Genomic DNA, 23,663 nt, shown 5'->3' with positions numbered 1-23,663 from the left:
TCACTGTTAAAAATTATTGTCTGAAATTTCTGGTATACTTTGCGAAAATTTTCATCGAATTTAATTACGATGATTTCTTGATTTCAGGAAATCATCAGAATCTACTAGAATTCATGGAAATCAGGAAAAATGAGAAAAAATCATGATTTACAATTCTCATTGAGAAATCATTCAACGAATCACAAGAAATCATCCCATTCTATAAATGACTGAGCCACCCGATTGAAGAGTGACCAGCCCCTCGTTGGGAATTGAAATAAATTAAGGAATTTTCATCTTCATGCTGCTTAAAATTCTGGAATTTTACTGAATTTTCAGTGAAACCTGGAATTTCATGATTTTTTTCCCCTAAATCGCATTCAGTGTCACCGTCCTAAAAATCAGTAGTCAACGGTCCAGGAATTCATTTTTTTTCCAACAGTGTACACATAAAAAAAATCGCATCGATTATGCACGCTTTACTGTTCTATTCTAGCAGTGCACATGGTACAATCCGCTTGGGAAATATTGAGGAAGGTAATTGATTCATTAAATATTAAATACCTGACGGTGCTACATCCCTCCTTCACTTATAACTTTTCTCTTCTCCCGCATGAAGTAGTTTCATCATTATTCACATTGAAGTCTCTTGAGAAATCACTCCAAGTTCACTGAGATTTTTCATTCGAAATTTCTACTGTACAATAAAACGTTGAACTATTGATTCTCCGGGCCTTCGTCGAAATCCGCAGTCCCTACGCATCGTGACCTTGGCAAGCCTCCACTGAACCCGGAAACGTGTCATTTCGCGGTGATAAGATCGATAAAGTATCAACAATAATGTCCAAAGTTTGGTATTATTAAGGGTAATTATAAACTATTCATAGTTCACGTTATTTCACGTTCAAGATTCAAGTAATTATTATTCTAGAGTACTTTTTTTGGATCAACGATCTCGAGTCATGACGACTGATATCAGTGACGATGGCTTGGCAGTTGAAATGGGGATGATACCTCGACGAGCACGTCGGAACGTCTGATGGAGCTACCCGCGTGCACATTCGCCCAGGGTGGTTGCATTTCAGTCGCCAGGGTAACGGTTTGTGTACATCAATTCGACGCAGACGCCTCGGAGGCGAAGGGTTGATGCACAATCTCTCGAATGCGTGACCATTTGTCCCAATTTCAGTGGTATCTCCTCATGCACAAAGTGCATTGCAGTATTTACATTTGATATGATTAGTGATACTGGAAGACAAAATAAGACAAGAATTACGTGTTTCTCGTCTTGTTTTGTGATTTGACAATTTTCTCTCTACAACAAACATGCCAAATTTGTTTCATTACATTTCACCAGTACTTCGTACTCAATTTACATAACAGGTTCGAACTCCAGGTGAATTCCATGCTTAGTTGATAGCACTACGGCTGATATATCTATTTCAAAAGGAATTGGTGACAGCTTCGTTGGTTTCACGCGATAATTCTTGAGTATTTTGATCATCCCAACTTTAGTTTGATAGAGAGCGAATCTCTCGCCTGAAAATAAGGAATCGAGAGGTAACTTTTACAATTCATTGAGTAATTATTAGATGGGGGTTTTTGGATGTTTTTTAACTACCTATACAATTCTTTGGACCATCACCGAAGGGAATATGAGCCATTGGGTGCCTCAGACGCCTAGCCTCATCCGAAAAGCGTTCAGGATCAAATACCTCGGGATCGGGAAAATATTCAGGATCATGGTGAATAGCGTATATAGGGATGAATAGGGACATCCCTTTCTCAATGGTGAAATCTGTTCCAGGTACTTTGTAAGACTGGAATGCGTGACGCGTGAGTAATAGCGCTGGTGAATCTTTCCTCAGAGTTTCTGGAAGAAAAATCAATTCAGTTTTGTCAATTCAATTCAACACTTTCTATATGATATAATTTCTCGTCCATTTGAATTGGTTACTACGTAGAAAAAAATAGAAAAATTATTATTCTGCATTTTTGTTTATGACCATCATAACTTTTCTGATATTTTTAAGAAAAAAAAATCATTCAATTACCACCAAAATTTTCGGCTGACTGAAAATTGCGGCTCATTTATAATGACAGCCCAATGATTTTTATGAGATTTCTCTTTCGAATTCTCTTTAGAATTTTCATGGAACTTCAAGAGAATTCTTATAGAGTTTCAATAGAAATTTAGTAGAATTTTTTAGACAAAGCTCTAGGTTTTTCTATTCGATTTTTTCATGCCTAAAAGAACAAAATTTAAATTAAAGACTTTCTGAAGAAACAACCTCAACAAAATCGAAAAAAAATGAATAAAATTTTCAGATTACTATTTCACATCAATTTCTTCGGCATACCTTGAACTACCATATCAAGATACTTCATTTCACTGACGATTTCGTAGGTAAGTTTGCCATCACAATTTTTCATAGTCTCCAAAATTTCTTTCCTCAATTTCTCCTGAAGCTCAGGTGTATGGGAGAGCTCAAGGAGAGCGAAGGAAATGGTTGTTGAAGATGTTTCGAAACCTGCGGCGAAGAAAACTAGAGCCTGAGCTGCTAAATTTGCATCGGTAAACTCTGAAAATCAAAATTAAGTGAGTGAAAAACAATCCCATGGAGGAGTACGTATAAAAAAATTTAATAGAAAAACCTAGGGGAGCATGGGGCAAAATGAAACACGGGGCAAAATGAAACAGTGGGAAAATCTCGTCATCTAAAGGAGATAGGACATTTTTGAAGAGGACCTTTTTTGTAGCTTGTAAAATTCTCTACAAAAAAGGTTTTCATGAAAATCGTCCTATCTCCCTTAGATCACAAGATTTTCTTGCTGTTTCATTTTGCCCCGTGTTTCATTTTGCCCCACGGTCCCCTAGTAAATTCTCCAGACAATTCTACTGATTTTCTATTGAACTTTCTATTAGTTTTTGACCGACTCTATTGAAATGGTCAATACAAAGTATTTTATCAAAAAAGTTAATACGATTCGATTTTTCTATACAAATTATTCTATTGAATATTAATAGAGAGAAACTAATAGAACGATCAGCAGAAATCCAAAAGAATTGTGTATCGAATTCGCTAGGCTTTTCTATTAAACTTCCTCGTGCGTGAGTAGACAAATGAAGGTACTCACTCCATTCATTAACATCATTACTCCTCTTCATGCTGATGAGAGTGTCTACAAAGTCATGCCTAACAATATTCTCTCTTTCTCTCAACGCAATAGTGTCTTTGATCACCGAGATGAAGAAATCTTCGACTTGTTTGCTGCTACCTCTGAGCCCGAGGAATTTGGCGAGACCAGGTGATATCTCCCTTATCAATCTCTTGATCATCGTTATGAAATTTGGCTCAAAAATCTTCTTCCCGATTCTCCTGAACTCACTGTCGCTATTCTCCAGAGCACTCGTATCCAAACCAAAGGCACAGGATCCAATGACATCAGTTGTGAACCTGGCTATTGGCTCCTTACACTCGATGACTTTTCCATTACCAATTTGCTCCTTGAGATATTTTTCGAAATGATCAGAGCACTCGAGAATGAGATCAAACATGTGTTTGAGTTTACCACTTGTGAAGACTGGAGTCAGTTTCTTCCTCAAATCCTTCCAACGAGGTCCGTCGAGGGCGAATAAATTCGCAGAAAGTGGCTCATTCTTTTCGTCCACATTCAGTCCTCTCCCTGCGAAAGTGCTGAATTCCTTGACCAGCACAATCTTTATCAGGTCCAAGTCATTGATAACTAGCATCGGTTTGAGCCCTCTGAACCCCCCAGCATAAGGATACTTTTTGTAATCCTCATATATCTGCTGGAATACTTGAAAGGGAGCTTTTTGTTTCAAAAACACGCTAGTGAAATTCCCGAAAATTGGAAGTGGACGAGGTCCTGGAACACCTCTTCTCTTCCAATAATCCAATCCAGATGTTGCGTAGTAGTAAAACAACAATAGGAGCGCTGCCACGCCTAGAAGAACTTCCAATGATCCGTACTCCATAGTGGGTTATTTACGACTGAACGTAGAACTTGACAGGTCTCTGTTTTATTGTGAGAAGAGAAAAGTCATGTTGCGACGTAACTGTTATGACTTCGAGATCATTATCTTTGATATCAGGCAATCATGACTAAGCAGATTATTGATCGCTGCATTTTGTTGCATCGCAATGCACTAATTCGCTAATTTATTCGGCCGCCGCGCGCCGTTTTTCTTTAATTACAATTGACTGACTGGAAAAATAAAAAAAATAAGGCTTCGTCAGTTGAAGTGACGAAAGAATTATAGTAGTCTTTAGAACAATATATTTCCCGAAATTCCTAGAGAAAACAAATTATGTCGAACAGATGAATTATTTTTTCCCATGTTGAATCAAATTGTCCACAACGTGACGTTGCCGGAATCTCGCTAAACGCGCTCGGGCAGTGTAGAGTGAATTCGGCAATGCTAGAGCCTAAATAACACGGGGAATCCCCGCGGAGGTGACCAGACTCGCAGGGTTGCGTATAGTAACTATACGGCTAGGGTTAAAGAAGATTTTCAAGTTGCCTTCCCAAAGTCTTAACTTTCGAAAGTATCAACTTGAGTCTACGAAAGTCTCAATTTGAACGTTTGCAAGTCTCAAGTTTAGGTATTTGGGTTGAAAAGTCAAAATAATGAAAAAGAATTGGAAAATTCATGAGAGAAATTTTTAAGTATACTGCATCATTAAGAATAGTTGCACATTTTGTTCAGATCTCAGTTTCAAGAAAAAAAATAATGAAATTTGAATGTTTTTGTGACCCCTCCAGCTATAACCTCCGAGGTTACCTCACTCTCAATTAGGGAAATTTCCATGGCACCTAAAAAAAATAATGAACTACTGAGAAAAAACTAGTGGGTGATAATAACTAGTGGGTTATTTAAACAAATGATTTGGAAAATTATGAGTTTTAGGGTAATTACGCACTCCCGCAAAGGCGCGTGATTGGAAAGTCAGTGAGAATCATAGAAAAGGTATGGGTTGGACCATGGAACTGAGAGAGACAAAACACTCGACAGGTTTACCAACTCGAGACGCATTTTAATATTATTTAAACAATTAGAATAACATCCAATAAAAATTATTTGACACCCGTAGGTGCTGAGAAAAAAATCAATCAATGTGATAACTAAAAAGAATATTCAAAAAATATTCAAATGTACACTTAAATAGTTATTTGAAAATTGGAAAATTTCTTGCTCAGCGATTGAATCAGGGCTCGAGGCCATTAAGACTCCCCTTCCGTCTCACCACCAGGTGATCTACAGACAAAACACATTAAGACCTTTCAAAGTCTTAACTTGGGACTTTCAACACTCTAAACTCAAGAATTTCAGGTTTCAAAGACGTTTTTCAGGACGTTTGAAAATCTTATTTGAAGACCTTTAAAATCGGAAAATAAGGAATTAATTTATTGGATGTAGGAAGTGATATCAAATCAAAGTGGACTTATCTCCGTTTCACCACTCGACTACATACTACATTATGAAACAATTGATGATTTTAGCGACCAAAAAATCCTGCGATATTTCGGTCTCTAGATAAAATTAACTCTCCGAAGAAAGCCCGAAGAGCAGTAGAAATGATGATGATTGTCATCTTCACCTGTGGAATGAATGAAGGATGCTGTTGCTGAATAATGAAATAAATCGAAAAAAGTCCAATCAATATTTCATGTGATGTTACATCATTTTATTATCACCACACCAGATATAAAAATATTTCACTTTAATTTTTAAAAAATCATAGAAAATATTCTATGCGAAAAAAAATGATAAACCGGTTTTGGATTCAGCGGTTTCGCTTCAATAATTCATGCCACTCACACAATCTGTTATTTAAACTTAGAGATAGTACATCAAAGTCGAAACTGCCTCGTAAATGGTGATGGCGAAGCCAACGAAGAAGGCGAGAGCTCGGTGAGGCTGTTTGGGGACAACTGCATAGACGAGTGTGTGGACAATTCGAGCGGCAACAAATGTTCTAATGAGGATCATGGCCCAGTAGTAGGCCGGTCCAGTGGTGAGCCAAATTGCTGTCATTACGAACCAGGGGAGAATGTTCTCCAAGTCATTTCTGTGGGCTCTTCTGACTCTCTCGATGTCTGGATCATCTGTAGCTACTTTTATTTTCTTGCCGAAAGAGTCTTCGGGATTCGCGAATACCTGGGAAAATGATCGAGACAAATATTAGTTCTGACTATTCACCACCGTTAAAGGAAATGATAAATTAATTGCCAGGTGACACCTAGTCTTTTTTATTGACCACTCTACAGTTTTTAATGTATAGATTTTTAAATGTTATTCGTCTATTTTAATAGTAGATTTTTAATGTTTTTCGTCAACCCCCATATGCCCACATATGACCTCCATAATCCTTATTCTGACCCTTGTGACTCAATCTTACACTCGCGACCCTTAATCTGACCCTTGTCACATTTAATCTGACCCTAGTGACTCTTATTCTGACCCTTATGACCTTTAATCTGACTTGTGACATTTCATTCCGCCCCTTATTCTTACCCTCATGACCATTATTTTGACCCGGGTGACCCTTATTCTGACCCTTGTGACTCAATTTTACCCTCGCGACCCTTAATCTGACCCTTGTCACATTTAATCTGACCCTCCTGACTCTTATTCTGACCCTTATGACCTTTAATCTGACCTGTGACATTTCATTCCGACCCTTACGACCCTTATTCTGGTCATGACCATTATTTTGACCCTTCTTTTCTGAACCTTATTTTTGGAGTCTTAATTTCGAGTACCAAATTTTTATCCCCAGAATTCGATTTACATTTTTATAATATAGAGAAATATCAATTTTGCTCAAACATTTGCTTGTTATAAATTAACAATGGAAGTTGTTCAAACTTCCGGGAGTCTCATTGTTTTGTGGAATTGATTTGTGAGAAAATCTCTCTATATTATAAAAATCCAAATCGACTTCTGGTGATGGAAACTCGGGACTCGAAATTAAGACTCCAAAATTAAGGTTCAGAAGTGAAGGATCAAAATAAGGGTCACGAGGAGTACAATGAGGGTCAGAATAATTTCTTATTTTCTAGAGGGAGGAATTTCGATCATTTTTTAATATTGATAATTATTGAGGTAGTTCACTCAAGGTAATGTCCAAGATCATCTTCTTGAGCACCGACTCTAATAGTTAGGTGGGTGAGGTGTTTAAAAATGAAGAATAAAAAATGATCGACAATATCTTCTTCCCCCATACAAAATCCAGGGAAGAACAAACCTCAGTCAACACAAAAAAGATTAAAGCGAATATCAAAAGCGCTTGTTTTTATACAATAAGTTTTTCAATTTTATTTTTTTTTCTCTTTCATCTTTTTTTTTCAAGCGCATATAAAATCTCATAAAAAATATTGCCAAATCCCAAGGCAAAGGTTTATAAACCGCACAAACAAATATAAAAAAATAATAAATATCATAAAACTGATAAACTATTTAACTCGAGTGTCATGGAATGACCATTGGTTAATTATAGAGCAGAGATCAAACATCAAGTGTTTTTTATGTACCTGTTTTTTTTTGTATATATTGTAAATACCTGTAAATACCTAATGTAAAAATTGAATGAAGACAAGGTTAAAAAAAAAAGTGGGTGAGGTGTTGCTCCGGCGGACATCCAAGGTAAGCAGCGTTGAGCTGGGTTAGTACTTGGATGGGTGACCGCTTAGGAACACCTCGCTCACACAAAAATTACGGGCGGTAGGCACGGTGTAGCGGCCTAGTGTCTCCATCTAGTCAGTGTGACAGATATATTAGGGCACTGCACAAATCGGCCGGCTGTGCGACTGGGGTTTTACATGGTTTCCCGTGCAGTCCTAGCTCGAATGGGGCACAGCTAAGAGTAAGACGGCCATGATACCGCAGATAACAATGAGAGGAAAGAAAGAAAGGAGGGGAGGCAGGCTAGAGGAGGGGTTTCAAATCGAAAATTACTTCAATAAAACCAATGAAATAGAAAATAAAAATAAAATTATCTTCTTGAGCAATATAATTGTCATAATTGAAACCTAACGAGAATTGCCTGGGAATGACTCAACTGGAGAAATACGAAATTGAAAAAATAAATACTTGTCTCAAGTAAATGGATATTTGGCAAAGATATATTTTTATCAGTGTGTTGGACATTATCAGGGGGTTCTTAGGTCATATACGATGTAGTAGGCCTTACGTTTTTCCCAAATCTCAGTCTCCCAGTCAGCAAAGCCATTCCCAGGGTCTTCAACACCAGGACAGTGCCCCAGATGGCGAACTCCCTCAACAAATCCTCCCTAATAAGACTCATGATGCTTCAAAACTCAAAACGATAACTTTCAACGCCAAGAATCCACCGACGACTGAATAATTATCGATATTACTGACCGGCGAGTCACGCAGTTTCGTAACTCGTTCCATATCGCAGTGGCATCCCCTCCCCATCTACTGGATTATCTCCACGTATCTCTCGAAAATGACCATCTCATCCTCAATTTCTCCAGGTGGTGGGGATGCCGGTGGATCCTAAAGCCTATTCTAATTTCATCGACATTTCAACCCGTCACTAATATTTAAAAAAACGTCAAAAGTTTCCATTTTACCGCGATCTCCTCTAATGAGAAAAAATATCGATTTTTCAAATAATCAAATAAAAAAATGCAAATCAGCTGATTTCTTCCACCTCCAATACCTCGAAACGCCATCTTGGATCTCCCACGGAGATTCACGAGTCGGTAAAAACGACATTGACATTCTCAATGATATTCCTTCTTGATAAGTCGTCGCGTGGTAAAAATAAAAGTAGAAATCAAATAAATAGTGACCAAATTGTATTTATGTCCAATAGAAATTTTAATGAATCACTGTCCAATAAAAAATCAACAGCGTGCAATAGTAATTGATCATCGTGGACACGGAAAAGTGGCTCGGTGATCCCTTAGTCAATTATTATTTAAACCATATTTGAGTTTTTGGGTGGATTATTTATATGATAATATGGCATCGCGAGTTAATCAGGGTATACAGAGAGTTCTGGATAACTTAGAGGCTTCTGTTAATTCTGGAAATTACTATGAGGCACATCAGCTATACAGATCACTATACTTTAGGTAATGAGTGATGATTTTTTTTGGACAATTTTTCTGGGCTCTTTTTTGGGTTCCTGGACTTTTTTTACTGACGTGTAAATTTTTCTAACCTCCTTTCAGGTACCTCGGTCGGAAAAGGTATGCAGATTTACTTGAATTACTGTATAATGGTGCCATGCTACTTCTGCAACGTGATCAGGTTAGTGGACGATTATTAATACGTTTGAAAAAATTGAATAGGAAAATATAACAGGATAGGGAAAAAAATTCTACTGAAATTCTTTTGAAAGTCTATGGCAGTTCTATTGGGATTTTATTTATGAATTATACTTTCTTTTTGCACCAATTCTATTGAAGATTATGCAATTTTTTCCTGTCATCTTGTTAAGAGATATTGGATAGAATAAAATTAATAAATTTCGATTTTCTGTTTTCTACAGAAATTCTTGGACATAAATGTTCCAAATTTTTTCCGTTCTATCACGCACGAAAAAATTTAATAGAAAAACCTATCGAATTCGTTAGAAAATTCTATTGAATTCCCGCTAAACTGTCTACTAGTTTTTGGCTGATTCTATTGACATGGTCAATAGAAAAAATTCAATAGTAAAAGTTAACAGAATTCGATTTTTATATATAACTTATTCCTTTCATATATTTTCTATAGAATTTGCTCGACTCAAATTTTCTAAGGTTTTTTCATTCTATTTTTCTTTTCTTCTCATCAAGAAAATCAAACGAAAAAACTTAGAAAATTTGAGCCGAGAAAATTCTGTAGAAAATATCTCAATAGAATAAGTTATATAGAAAAATTGACTTCTATTGACTTTTTCTACAGAATATTTTCTATTGAACATTTCAATAGAATCGGCCAAACCTAATAGAACAGTTCAATAGAAATTGAATAGAATTTTCTAACGAATTCGATAGGTTTTTCTATTAAATTTTTTTGTCCGTGATTTTCATTTGCTTCTCATAATATAATCCAACACTTGGAAAATTCTTGTTCAAGAATTCGTGTTAAATTAATCCTTTTGCTATGAACAAATATCTTTTGAAAAACGCCACATAAATTTCAATAGATTTAAGGTAAATGACCCTACACTCGTCTAGCTAACGTGAACACATCATTAGTCCAATATTTCTATCGAAATGAGCGTGAAGATGCGATGATTTAAATTACATATCCTATTCCAATAGAAATCCTATTGAGATCCAATAGAATTTTCTAGTGAATTCGCAAAGTTTTCTATTGAATTTTTTCATTCGTGGAATTCTACTAGACCTGCAACAGCACTTCCATGCGGTCGTAGAGCCAAAGGGGCGTACCAGCTATGCTCATACCCACCACTTACACCCCTTTGGCTATACGACAACGATGTGAATGCGTTATATTTTCTTCCTAATTTTCTTGCAATGTTTTTCAACGTTCGCTGTCGACTAATTGCCGTTGTCTTCGGGGTTTTCTTTAGCACGCGAGTGGTGCTGACTTAGGAATTTTGTTCATCGATGTGTTGAATAGATCCCAGACAGAACGTACCAAAGTTTACTTCGAGAAGATAACGAATTTGTTCAGTATTATGAAGCAGGGAACACCTGAGAGAGAGACCTTCCTCCATAATGCACTTGGGTGGAGTTTGAAGCATACGAGTTACAAGTGGGGACATCCTGACCTTCATAAGCTTATTGCCGAGGTATTTTGGCAAGGTGAGATATTTGAATTGTATTTCTCCATAAGAGCTATCCATATGTTACGAGAAGTGCACACACTAAACGGCGAAAATTATGGAGAAATATTGCCTAGATGTCTTATGATAATTCATTGAACATCAGTCGTTTTCGAGGCCAATTTTTCGGTCATGACGTCACGAAGGCGCTAAGGTAACGCTCCATTGGTCGAAAAAGAAGAGAGTGGGGAGTTTTCGGCTCGAGCCATTCTGTGATTGCTCCAGCGTTCGATCGTCTGTGTGACGTCATTGGTGATTTCAAAGCGTTTGAAATCTTCAACTTTAACAACTAATTAACAATCAATGCGCAATATTTCGAACGTTTTTGAATGAAAAATGAATTATTCAGGTCCCAAACTTGATATCAGACAATTGAAAAAAATTCATGCAAGTTTCCTATTTGGTATGGTTCGAGCTCTTTTAATACTGAAGGTTGAAAATCAAATAAATCAAAATCTTAAATCTTTTATTTTAGGTCTTAGATCTTAAATCCTTTAGCTTAAATCTTTTTTATAATTTTCAAACTAGCCCTTTTGATGGCCCAAACAAGACTTGTTTCAGAATTGATTTAGAACTATTTTATTTTTCTCTCCAGGGATGCAACGCGTGTTATTACCCATCGGCGATTTTTTCCTTCTATTTTTTCGTACATCCATATGAACAATGCTAAGTGCTAACATTGTTGTCATTAATTGCAGAAAAGAATTATACATTGGCTAAGCAGCACTTTATCTATAGTCATGATGGCGCCGGATGTGCAGCAATGCTCGTAGAGATTCATCAACAACGTGGGTACTCGAACGAGGTTGATCTTTTCATAGCCCAAGTTGTTTTACAGTGAGTATTTCATTCTACATTGTCGTATTATATTAATTATGAATAATTATGTAAAGGGGATCTGATATTTTCCTTGTTATAAACGACTAAAACATTCATCAATTCAGTTGGACCTTTCACTGTTGAAAATTTTTGGCTAAAATTTCCGGCACACTTCTTGCAAATTCTTATCAAGTGACAATTCCATTGAAATTTCAGAGAATTTCGATATTGAAAATTCACAATTTGATGAGAAAAGGAATGGAAACTAAATTTTAATGCATTTTTTTTACAACTGAGAACAAATGAACAAAATTTAGGTCAATATTTCTTTGAAACTTCGATTATTGGAAAATTCAGAATAGTTTGGTATCAAATAGCAATTTTTGGATTGAAAGGGAGTGCATGTCTTCCTGCTGCCCAAAAATTCCAAATTTTCTTGAATTTCCAGTAGAGTCTGAAATGTCAATTTTTCTCTAATAGTTTATGAACTTTTCAACTCACTTTTTTCACTCATGACCGAATGCCATTCGTTCGAACACTAGAACACTTACCCTGAACGAACTCGGAATCATATAGAAATGTACAAAATATATTTCCAAGAATTACAATAGCAGAAAAATTACGCAATGATCCACTCGTCAATTAACGCAATGATCCCTTCAGGTACCTTTGTCTACGCAATGCATCAGCAGCACAGGAGGCCCTGGATTCTTACACGTCCAGGCATCCAAAAATAAATAATGGACCCCCTTACCTCCTACCATTACTCAACTTCTTGTCGTTTCTGTTAAAGACAATTCAACTGTGAGTACAGAAGCTCTTCAGGAGCGTTATTACTGCATTACTTATTTTGTTTTCAAATATTTTAACGATAATTTTTTGTCTATTTTACATGAATGACGCAAATTTTTATATTAAACAAAACGAAATTAGCTGTGCAGGAATCGAATATCAAAAAACTAATTCATAATTGTTATTGTACACATTCTTTTCAATAATTTTAAAAAGAAAGACCTCTGCAGCTCAAAAATTGGAGGCCCTGGACTATTTTTAATATTTTAAGCATGTGCGAAGCAAGCGAATAATAAACAATTATTTTTTTTGCACTAATTATTCGCTTTTAGACATCTGTAATCGATCTTCAATGCATGGGAAATCTCACTCCAATTGTCTGCGACTTTTAAAACTCATAGTAGTCTCCCCTTAAACCGGTTTACCGCTTTGCTACTGAATTATGTAACACATTTAACAAAATGTGGAAAATCTCTCCATTAACCCCTCACGTACGGGGTCGCTGCCATGCGAATGTGAACGCTTGTTTTCAAGATTAATTATTTCCAAATCTATGAAGAATAACTTGAGCGCACAAACAAAATTGGAAACCGGAATACTGTAGCTTCAATTAGAGATCGGTTTCATATTTTTCCATTCATTAGAAGTAATCGAATTCGAGTCGTATTGAGCACACTCTACGCTTGGTAACAGAAGGGCCCCGTCCGTGAGGGGTTAATCCCTTCATCGATGACGTCTTTATCAATTTTTTCAGGAATATTACAGGACTGTTTTTTCTTGTTCTTTCAGTTGCTCACACGAAATGTTCCTCATACTCTGTGAGCAGTACCACTTGAGTCTCAACAGAGACCCAAGTTATCGTATATACCTTGAGAAAATAGCCCAGCTATTTTTTAATGCCCCAGCGCCACGTCCCAAACGTCAAGGTCTCTTCGGTAATCTGCTCGAGTCACTGTTCGTTGGTCTCGAGGATGAGGACTCCGACATGGAGGAGCAGGCCACAAGACAGAGTAGTGCTAGTGGTGCATCCACCTCGCAAGCTCCCCAAGAACTTGACTGATTATCGAGGCCACTGAAAATGTATGATAATGTAGTAGAGCAGATATTTACAATTTCGTTTACATTTCTTTCTTTCGCATAGACAAGTTTTCACACTCGGTTAGTGCACCCATTGATTCATGAGGATGAGTTTTAGACCCTGAAGAAAAATAGAAAATCGTTAGCTCTTCCTTTTTGAACGAGAAGTGCAAGGATTATGATTGACGATGAATGTGAGCAACATAACAGCGAAATTTGGTGTAAATTATTTTTACTATTTTTATCCATCTTCTAAAATTAACTTCTTACAGCTATTGACGCGCTGAATAAAAAGCAGTAAATGGAAATTTGAATTTCTATTGGAGAACTCAAGAGAATAATCCTGTCAGATTTCTTATGGAATGATTGTGACAAATGCAGACTTCCTGCAGAATTTCTTTCAACAAGATTTCGAATTTCCTGCGCACTGAGAGAAAAAAAATATTTTCCTAAACAAGTCTTGTTTGAACCAAAAAAATCTGTAGTTGAAAATTTTAAAATATAAAATCTACTGCTGACCATCTCAGGATTGTACTGAGATGGAAAATTTTTGTTGGAAAAATAGTTTTAGTAATTAAAAAAAAAATTCTCAGAGAAAGCGTTAGATTTTCCTGTTCAATTTTTTGTATCCGTGCTTGTATGACCGTGGATGGCTGTTAGTTGTTAATTTTCGATTATTTGAAGGAGATAACAGAACATTTGCTGCCGAAAATTATCCATATTTTTCGAAATTCAAAAAAGCTCATCAATCTTCAAGATCATCAGATGAAGATCGATGTGCTTTGATGTCGAAAAATATTAATAACTTTGAGCAGGAAATTTGTTCGAAAATTTCGAAGAAACGGTGGTATTCCGTTACACCTTAAGGGTTGAAGACAATGCATCACATTTCAACTCCTCGATGCCTTTACGTTCTCATCTAGTCTTGAGGTAAATTCAAGACTTAGTGGTTACCCCTGGGTATCGACAATTTATCTATTGACATTGATCTATCATCTAATTATTTATTGATTCCTTTTGTTTTTTACTGTACGATATCTTTCTGTTGAATCATGGGGAAAAGGTAATGATAATACATGATAAAAGAACACGAATGAAAAAATTTAATAGAAAAAACTAGCGAATTTGCTGGACAATTCTATTGTATTTCTACTGAACTTTCTATTAGTTTGTGGCCAATTCTATTGAAACGTTGAATAGAAAGTAGTCAATAGAAGCAGTCAATAAAATTTTATTTTTCTATGCAACTTATTCTATTCAGATATTTTCTATGAAATTTCCTCGACTCAAATTTTCCAAGTTTTTTCCTACGATTTTTCGATTTTTCTTATCAAGAAAACGAAGCAAAAAACTTATAAAATTTGAAACGAGAAAATTGTATAGAAAATATTTCACAGAAAAAATTAATAGAATTCGATTTTTCTATACGATTTATTCAATTGAGATATTTTCTATAGAATTTCCTGGACTCAAATCTTTAAAGTTATTTTATTTGATTTTGTTGATGAAAATAAAATAAAAATAGAATGAAAAAAACTTGAAAAATTTTAGCCGAAGGAATTCTATAAAAAATAATTCAATAGAATAAGTTGTATAGAGAATAGAATATTTTCTATTGAACATTTCAATGGAATTGGTTAAGATCTAACAGAAAGTTCAATAGAAGTCAGATAGAATTATCCAGCGAATTCACTAGGTTTTTATATGAAATTTGTTTATACGTGAAAAGCTAGTTTAATGGAAATGCTTGAAGTAACGTGTATTAATTGTTGATTAAGGAGTGTGACTTGTGGTGTGCTCATTTTAACGAGCTTTACAATTGCGATATGGACTATGTCGATGGAAAAAAAATGGAGGATTATATATTGTACAAATAACTACGAGTTTTAGGTGGTAATTACGACTTGTGGCAGATGAGTCCGTTTAAAAGGGTCAGGCCAACGTGAGCGAGCGAAATTTATCATGCGAACGTTACTTGCAGATTCTGGTCTGTTGAGTGTAAAATAATGTAACTTTGCCAAAAAAAAGTACTGGAACGTTTCTATTCCACGAGTCTTTTAGTGGGTTGCAATACACTAAATAAATAAATCTACGTAAATTTGTAATTCGAGGGAATTGGAAAGAAACACGTGTGAAAATTTTTTATGAACTCGTCCTGTGGAAAATTCTGTGGAGTACTCGTAAAAGTTCCGTATGAAAATTTGTCTAGAGGAATTTTCAATATAATTCTACTAGAAATTCAATGGAGTTTCATTAAATTAGAAACCCTTTTAGCCCTTCTCTGAATTTTCAAGGAGTATCTCCGAATCTAAGGTAGATAACAAAATTTTCGTAGTGACCTTTTTTGTAGAGGGAACTTACGACTACAAAAACGGTAATTACAAAAATTTTGCTATCTCCCTTAAATTCAGAGATATTCATGGAAAATCAGCCAATAGTCAAAATTGACACGAGTCGTTTTACCACTTCGCTATTGAATAGAATTTCCTAGCGAATCCGTTAGGCTTCCTTTTAATTTTTTTCATTCGTTCATGGAGTTTCAAATGAGCGAAATACAAATTTCCAGAAGGAGGAGATTTACAGAAATTTTCCTCGAGGATCGTCCCCTTGAATTCCACACGGAAGATGTCTATAAAATTTTTCATACGTAAAAAATTAATGCATTTTCCTTTAAAATTCAATCCTGAGAAGAATTATTTTGTCACTCACGTACGTACTATAAAATCAATGATTAGATGTACTTGTAAAAAATTAATAAAATTTCTCGGATTTGTACATAATCAGTACGACCATATAGAGTACATCCAAGGATTTGTCTCTAATGTATGTGCGCAATATTTGTATTCGACTAATGCAATAATGTACTGATCAGAGCGGGATGATGGTAATAATAATTGTCTTGGAGCAATAAAAGAAATCATTTTACAAAAATGTTTATTTTTCTTTCATACACTTTCTGTATAAAAATAGAAATACCATGTGTTGATTCTTTAAATACATACGGTGAATGTTGCGTAATGCTGATAATATTATCAGAGGGATGAACAAGGTTGGTAATTGCTTAACGGATGTGTGGAAACAACTGCGTTGGTGCAGTCTTGTTTTTCAGTATTCATCGTACCCAGGCATTGGGAACTTTCGAGAGTAACTTTCGACCTCATCACGGAGGGCCTTGACTTTCGATTTGATTTCTGGGTCGGTCTCCAGGACTGATCTGAAGTCCACGAGCTTGGGGCCAGACTTTGCTGTCACTTCTTTTGATAATTCGAGTCCTGAAACAAAAATCAATATGTCGAAATTCACAAAGGATTTCTCTCTTAAGTTGCATCTGATAATAAAATTCCTCATAAAAATTTTTCCATCTCGTGCTCCCCTCCCCTCTCCAGCAAATGAAACAGTCGAAAAATAACTGTTCGACATAATTCAAGCAAAAAAATTTTTTTCCAACTTTCTTTGTCATTGGGAGTATCGATGAGAATAATAATTTTTCATTCACTAGAACGGGATGGAATCTAATCAATTGAATTATAGATGAAATATTTCATATTACTTGAAAATAGAACTGTGGATAAAATTAGTGAAAATTATTAATATTGTCGTCTCGATATAAGCAATATATGAAAAACCTTTCGAATGAGAAGAGAACATAGACTCAGCGATAACGAGGTCTTAGTTTGACTACTGGAGAGTCAGGGGACAAGCTGACTAGTGAACGTTGAGATCGAGATTTAGCAGGGGAGTGGGATTCATCTGTGGAAGTAGTCGATAGATTTGTTTGACAATGTGTTTATTTTTCTCTCAGTGCAGGGGTTTCGAATATCAGTGATTTTTCGCATCAGTGTTATTCTTATCAGTATTCTCAAAAATAAAAAAAGACAAAAAAAATTGTTTGCTCCCCTATTCCCCCATCGAATTATTTACCTCTATGAATGAAGTCAGCAATGTCATCCACGTGTTCCTCCGTAATTCCCCTAGTCGTCAATGCAGGCATTCCCAGTCTAATTCCGCTGGGATTGAAGGCACTTTTGTCCCCAGGCACTGTGTTCTTATTACAAGCAATCGAGATGTCCTCCAGGATCCTCTCAGCCTTGGATCCAGTGACCCCAGTGTTCCTGAGGTCGACTAGAAGCAGATGCACATCAGTCCCACCAGTGGTGATCTTGTAGCCACGTGCTTTGAGACTCTCGCACAGCTTCTGCGCATTCTTCACCACCTGCTTCTGGTAATCAATGAACTCTGGCAGCTGGGCTTGTTTCATAGCTGTTGCAATGCCAGCTATTTGGTGATTGTGGGGCCCACCCTGGAGCCCCGGGAACACTGCAGCATTGATCTTACTCTCAAGGTCGTACATTATCTTTTCACCGTTTTTGCCGATGCTTCTGACTCCCTTTCGGAAGAAGATGACTCCTGCGCGAGGACCCCTCAGGGTCTTGTGGGTAGTTGTGCTGACGACGTCGCAGTGGTCAAAGGGACTTGGAATCACCCCAGCTGCGACCAATCCGGAAATGTGCGCCATGTCGGCGAAGAGGTAGGCGTTGTTCTCATCAGCAATCTCTCGGAATCGCTTGTAGTCGAGGCATCTGCTGTAGCAGGAGACTCCGGCAATTATGATTTTTGGCTTGAAGAGTTTTGCGTTCTCTGATAGTTTATTGTAATCGATTAATCCAGTCTCTGGGTTTACTTTGTAGGGCATCGACTCGAAGAATATCGAAGTCGCTGAGATTTTTTTGTTCTGGGTGAAGAAGCCTGAAGTTTTTTTTCAATAGGTTATTATTAATGATCAGGAGGAATGGGGAACTTGAGAGAAGAGAACGGAATAGGGAAGTCGATATTTCACGATTTTTAAGATCATTTATAAATATTTTGATGGTGTTTTGCTATAAGTGTGAAGGAATATTTACGGTCGGGGTTAATTACCTCAGTTAAAAAAAGTCTTTGGATACTTTACCCTAGAATGAACCATTTTCGTGCAAATCGAGAAGGACTAGAGTCTTTGCACAAAAACATTTCATAGAAAATATTTGAAGAGATTAAGTTATATAGAAAAATCGAATTCTATTGAATTTTTCTCTTGAACATTTCAATAGAATCAACTAAAAACTAATAGATATTTAACAGAATTTTCTAGCGAATTCGCTACTTTTTTCTGTGAAACGTATTTTAAAATATATATTTTTCTCGTTGCATATAATTATCAAGTATTGTTGAGGCTCACCATGTGTCAAGTGGCCACCATCTGGCAGATCCAGTCCCATAATTCTGCCATGAGGCTCAATGAGACCGGTGTAGACAGCGAGGTTTGCTGGACTACCAGAGTAAGGCTGGACATTGCAGCCCCATAACTCGGGGTCAAGTCTGTAGGCAGCTAGAGCTCTCTTCTGGGCCAACCACTCGATCTGGTCGATATATTCATTTCCACCATAATATCTAAAAAATTTGAACCTCATCATCTACCTTATCCAATTTATGATCATCGGAGCACTCCGCACTCAGAGAAAAACAAACAAGTTTTCAATCGTCTTGTTTGAGCCAACAAAATCGCTAGTTGACAGTTGCCAAAATAGAAATTGTTTGATTGAAATTTGAAAATCTCAAACGTGAATAATTACTCTGCTTTCGACAACACCGAAATATTTTGCTCAAGATTTTCTCTCAGTGTGGAGATGATGAATGAGTGTTTACCTAGCACCTGGAAGTCCCTCACTGTATTTATTATGGAGACAAGAACTCAAACACTGGAGGACACTCAGTGATGTGAAATTCTCACTTGCAATCATCTCCAATCCACAATTCTGACGATGTTTCTCCTTTTTGATGAGGTCGAACAGCTCGGGATCAGTCTCCCAGAGATTTTTGTGTAAAACTCCAGCCATTTTCTGAAATTCAAAAATTCACTTAGAAACCACTCAGTAAGAAATTGGCGGAGCGTCACCAGTCACACGTATGAAAAAATCCTATAGAATTTCCTATAGAATTCACTATAGGGTTTTCTATAGAAAGTAACGCCCAAAATTGAGACTCGAAACCAATCGGTCACAAGGGTCAGGATTAGGGTCATAAATCTGATAGGAAATTCTATAGGGAATCCTATAGAAAATCCTGTGAGAAATCCTATTAGAAAAATCCTATCGGAAATGTTCGAATTCTCCATAGGATTTCCTATAGAAAATCCTATAGGATATCCTATGGGAAATTCTATAGCATTATTTCATACGTGGCAATTTTCTTGTTTCTCTATTCTTGTAGCTGGACAAATTTTCTACAAACTATCTCTTGACATTTTTTGTGAAAATCACTCACGATTACGATTCGTCAATCAACAAGATGCAAAACTCATAAATTTAAACATTAATTTAAACATTGAATTATTTTAATAATAATGAGACGACAGCATGATTTTGGTCATGTCAAGGGACACGTTTGTCCATAAATCCTCCGGCTAAAAAAAATGTTTCTTGATTTCTTCGCCCAAATCAATTAATCAACGAGAGTTCGATATTGACTCATTCTGTTAAATTTTGGAACTTCAACACTTTAGAATCAATTCTCCAGACCCCTTTGATCGACATTTCAAGGGATTCTTGTTTCTTCAATCAACAAGATGCCAAACTTAATAATTAGGACATTAATTTAAACCTGAAATTATTTTAGTAACAATGAGTCGAGGGCATGATTTTGGTCATGTCAAGGGATACTTTTGTCCATAAATAATCTGGCTAAAGCAATGTTTCTTGATTTCTTCTTCCAAATCGACGAAATGTTTAATAAGGGCTCATTCTGTTGCATTTTGACTTTTCAAACCTTTGAAAAAACTTCTCCAAAGCTCGTTCATTGGCATTTGAAAGGTCTCTTGTTGTTCCAATTTATGTAACTGGATAAATTCCCGAAAAACTGTCTCTTGAAATTTTTTGCTAAAATCACTCATGATTACGATTTGTTAATCCACAAGATGCGAAACTTACAAATAACAACGGTAATTTAAACGTGAAATTATTTTGATAATAATGAGTCGAGGACATAATTTTGGCCATGTCAAGGGACACGTTTGTCCATAAATCATCCAGCTAAAAAAAATGTTTCTCAATTCTTGCATCCAAAGAAATTAATCAACGAGATGTATAATATAACTCATTCTGTTACATTCTGGCACTTCGAAAACTTAGAATCACGATTAAAGATTGAACCACTGTGATCACTTACAGAGAAACGAAACGATTAATGGAATAGAAATGATTTAAACAGCAATCGTGAAGATATTGGCTTTGGGAACTGGTCTGTATCGTCGTTGATTACGGAATGAGGAATGAAGATTATTCAGCTCCGTATTTTGTGAGGGTAGACAAACGCTGAGGCAATAACAGATAACCCAAATGGTGGTGCAACTAATCATTTGCGAAATATCATCTTCTGATGTACATATTACAAGCGACATTCAATGTAACTGACAAGAATAAAAATAGTGCTGATGTGTTCCTTCTGCTTCAGTCAATATTTATGTATTTTATGTGCGTTGTAATTTTTTGCTCTGAGAATTTAATCAATTCTTTTCTGTTATTGCATTTATTTCATTCAATTTCATAAACAGTCGTCTGATAAATTTTGTTCTAGTTCTGCATGAAGAGATGAAGTTATTTATTTATTTAATATTGATAATACTTACGTTTTGCGAACGCCAACAGGTCGTCGTAGCCACGTGCTTTGACGAGATGAAGATTAGTTTTGGGATGTGACCTTGGAGCACCGGCCCCTTTATAGGCTCCAGACTGTTGATGAAAACATTTCCGACCAATCGAGCAGACCGAACACCATGGCACGTCCAGTTTACCGCCATCGTGAAGTTGACACCGACTAAAAATCAATCCGAACGTTTAAATCAGGCCCTACAATTCACAATTTTAAAGCGTGAACAATTTACTGATTTTTCAAAGTCATTTGCGAGAGTAATACCATGAAGACTAGCATAAAAACTGTTTTTATAACCTCCACTGTATTAGCGGGAAAATAATATCCCAGTGATGGTGGGAATTTCCGGGGAGGCAATTTCCGGGCTTTTGAATGTACTAGCGCTTGCGGCCGGAGTGTTGAGGCCTGATTCGCTATTTTTTTAAAATTAATTGTTTATAGTTATTCTTATTGCAAGAAACAATACGACCGATGAGAATGGTATGTCCCCATTTATCAGCTTTTAAATTCTCATATTACAATAAATGATTTGCTCGTGTTCTAATTTTTTTTCCATTTGACAGTAGCGGCGGGTGGGGTAAAATGGACACTAGACTTTTTTAAAATTGTTCATAACTCAGAAACAAATTTATCAATTGAGCTCAGTTTAGGCTCAACAATTGGTTGAAAATCAAAGACAAGAGCAGAGGGAAATTCAGCGAAGAACGTGATTGACGACATTCTTTTCGGATTGCTCTCGATATCGCCTTTCTCTTCACTGTTCTCCAATATTACAAGTCGATGATTGCGACCCTACACCATATGGTAATGATTGCGTATTAATGATGAGGATAAATTGAGAAGTGTGGGAAATGCAGTCATTCAAGTGATTCTCTAGGAATTGATCGATTGTTACAAATATTGATATTCAACATTTAAAATTAGTGTTAAACATTGCTGTTTGTTTTTTAATTCATATTTCAGTTGCTTTTTATCACTTTAGAAACAGCAACCTCGGTGTAAGAAATTTATGTACGAAAGGAAAGAATAACAAAAATATTGATTTTCAAAAGTTATCCGCAACTCTTTGAGCAATCACAAACGTTAAAAATAGAATTAATTTGATAAACGACGAGTTCCACTAATGAACATGTATCTATATATAATTGTCCTGTCATATAAATATGTCTATGGAAGGACAATTGATAAAACAATTTAATAACAAGGTGGAAAAGGAAGATAAAATTATTAGAGTTTTTGAAAAGTATCTTTGCATGAAAGAGAAATAGCAGATTTTTCATTTTAATCTGTTTTGTGGCTTTAATTTTGTTCTATAAAAAAGGTCTTTATGAAAATTTCTCCATCTTCGTTAGATTTGAGGCTATTCAACGGTTATTCACCCACAATTTTAGTTGACTTACCTCGTTTCACCACTTCGCTACTGAATTGAACGGGAAATAAGACACACACGTGTCTTATTCACACTGTGCAACGTTGAGCGACTTTCTCAAGTTGCGGGGGCCTGCATACAGGTGAAATTACCCCACATAAACTAAAAAAAATTAGGGTGAGTAGTTCATTTTCAGAAAACATTTCATGGAGATCATCGACAAGAATTATTTTTCTGATCTGTACTAATTAATTAAACACCTGAAAGTGGTAACGATCGTCCGGGTCAACGTACGCCTGTATTTTCATTTTTGAAATTTCATTTTTTTCCTAACAGTGTACTCTTTAGTTTTTCCTCACACTTTTCTGTCTTCTATTCGCTTTCCATTCGAAAAATTTAATCCTCGGGGTTTGTTATCAACGAGGGAAGTCTAAAAACTCCTCTTATCACTGTAAGACGTTAATACCCCCCAGCTAGTGTCACCGAGGGTCAACAAAACACGATTACCCATGCCGCGTGAGATACTCGCGATTTTTCTTACCAAAGGACGTCATTAGAATATTGCACTGACTTTGACTCGCTATCAATCGTTTATTTTATATCGTAATTTTATTGAGATTACATACCCTTGCTTCACTCAATGATGTTCAGCACGTTGCTGGAGTGCGTATGGAGACGATCAATGGGCGACTGGAATAATTTTTTATTTTTCACTCGACTTCGGGTCTTCTTGATAAACCCTGATAACCCTGGAGATTGAGATTTTAGGAAATTGTTTGTTTCGTTGTTTGTGTTGTTCTCGTGCAGAAGACATTTTGTCTATTGAAGAGGAAAATTTTCAACTTCAGAATTTAATAATAAATTATCGATTACGCATCATTACTTATTTCCTTCCGTTATTAATCAATTAATATTCTGGAACGAAGAAAATTATGTTGTTCAGGAAATTTACAAACACGTGTGCAGTAGTCCCAGATGCAATTTTCGTTATGTAATAATTTTTACTGGGAGTTACTGCGCATGTCCTCAACAATCAATGAAGAACCTCGAGACAATCGAAACGTGGGATGAACAATTGGAATAAATAAAAATAATTAATGAGAACA

At 36.1% G+C, this 23,663-nt stretch overlaps 4 protein-coding genes across 7 annotated transcripts; 1 reads left to right on the top strand and 3 right to left on the bottom strand.

The window, feature by feature from the left end:
• Window positions 1-1,592: 1,592 nt before the first annotated feature.
• On the bottom strand, window positions 1,593-3,825 carry LOC107045151 (probable cytochrome P450 6a13). The gene is made up of 3 exons (XM_029126600.1): window positions 3,118-3,825; window positions 2,340-2,561; window positions 1,593-1,852 (listed from the first exon to the last, which is right to left on the bottom strand). The coding sequence occupies exons 1-3, from the start codon at window positions 3,731-3,733 to the stop codon at window positions 1,593-1,595; spliced, it is 1,098 nt and encodes a 365-aa protein (XP_028982433.1). The 5' UTR covers window positions 3,734-3,825.
• A 1,837-nt stretch (window positions 3,826-5,662) lies between these two features.
• Window positions 5,663-8,428, bottom strand: LOC107045116 (microsomal glutathione S-transferase 1). The gene is made up of 2 exons (XM_015267252.1): window positions 8,199-8,428; window positions 5,663-6,163 (listed from the first exon to the last, which is right to left on the bottom strand). Exons 1-2 carry the CDS (start codon window positions 8,310-8,312, stop codon window positions 5,843-5,845), a joined length of 435 nt encoding a protein of 144 aa, XP_015122738.1. The 5' UTR covers window positions 8,313-8,428; the 3' UTR covers window positions 5,663-5,842.
• Window positions 8,429-8,788: 360 nt separating this feature from the next.
• Window positions 8,789-14,796, top strand: LOC107045120 (Golgi to ER traffic protein 4 homolog). 2 transcript variants are annotated; one of them, XR_001461414.1, is made up of 7 exons: window positions 8,789-9,111; window positions 9,211-9,289; window positions 10,563-10,797; window positions 11,516-11,654; window positions 12,300-12,440; window positions 13,218-13,699; window positions 13,778-14,796. XR_001461414.1 is itself a non-coding variant. In XM_015267257.1 (6 exons), exons 1-6 carry the CDS (start codon window positions 8,999-9,001, stop codon window positions 13,486-13,488), a joined length of 978 nt encoding a protein of 325 aa, XP_015122743.1. In that variant the 5' UTR covers window positions 8,789-8,998; the 3' UTR covers window positions 13,489-14,796. The 2 variants fall into 2 exon arrangements, 1 of the variants encoding a protein (XP_015122743.1); XM_015267257.1 differs by having other exon boundaries at window positions 13,218-14,796.
• A 1,626-nt stretch (window positions 14,797-16,422) lies between these two features.
• LOC107045157 (serine hydroxymethyltransferase, cytosolic) lies at window positions 16,423-23,528 on the bottom strand. Of its 3 annotated transcripts, XM_015267316.1 has the most exons (8): window positions 23,441-23,528; window positions 23,184-23,376; window positions 22,589-22,719; window positions 21,166-21,353; window positions 19,188-19,381; window positions 18,721-18,932; window positions 17,427-18,251; window positions 16,423-16,777 (listed from the first exon to the last, which is right to left on the bottom strand). In XM_015267316.1, the coding sequence occupies exons 4-8, from the start codon at window positions 21,334-21,336 to the stop codon at window positions 16,611-16,613; spliced, it is 1,569 nt and encodes a 522-aa protein (XP_015122802.1). In that variant the 5' UTR covers window positions 21,337-21,353; window positions 22,589-22,719; window positions 23,184-23,376; window positions 23,441-23,528; the 3' UTR covers window positions 16,423-16,610. The 3 variants fall into 3 exon arrangements, with proteins under 3 accessions (XP_015122802.1, XP_015122803.1, XP_015122804.1); XM_015267317.1 differs by lacking the exons at window positions 21,166-21,353; window positions 22,589-22,719; window positions 23,184-23,376; window positions 23,441-23,528 and adding an exon at window positions 20,706-20,809; XM_015267318.1 differs by lacking the exons at window positions 21,166-21,353; window positions 22,589-22,719; window positions 23,184-23,376; window positions 23,441-23,528 and adding an exon at window positions 20,307-20,698.
• Window positions 23,529-23,663: the final 135 nt, after the last annotated feature.

Source organism: Diachasma alloeum, unplaced genomic scaffold (assembly GCF_001412515.2).
Source record: "Diachasma alloeum isolate Michigan unplaced genomic scaffold, Dall2.0 Dall_scaffold_00879, whole genome shotgun sequence".
Taxonomy (NCBI): Eukaryota; Metazoa; Arthropoda; class Insecta; order Hymenoptera; family Braconidae; genus Diachasma; species Diachasma alloeum.
The sequence above is the reverse complement of the archived record's forward strand: the minus strand, read 5'-3'. Positions and strand labels throughout refer to the sequence as shown.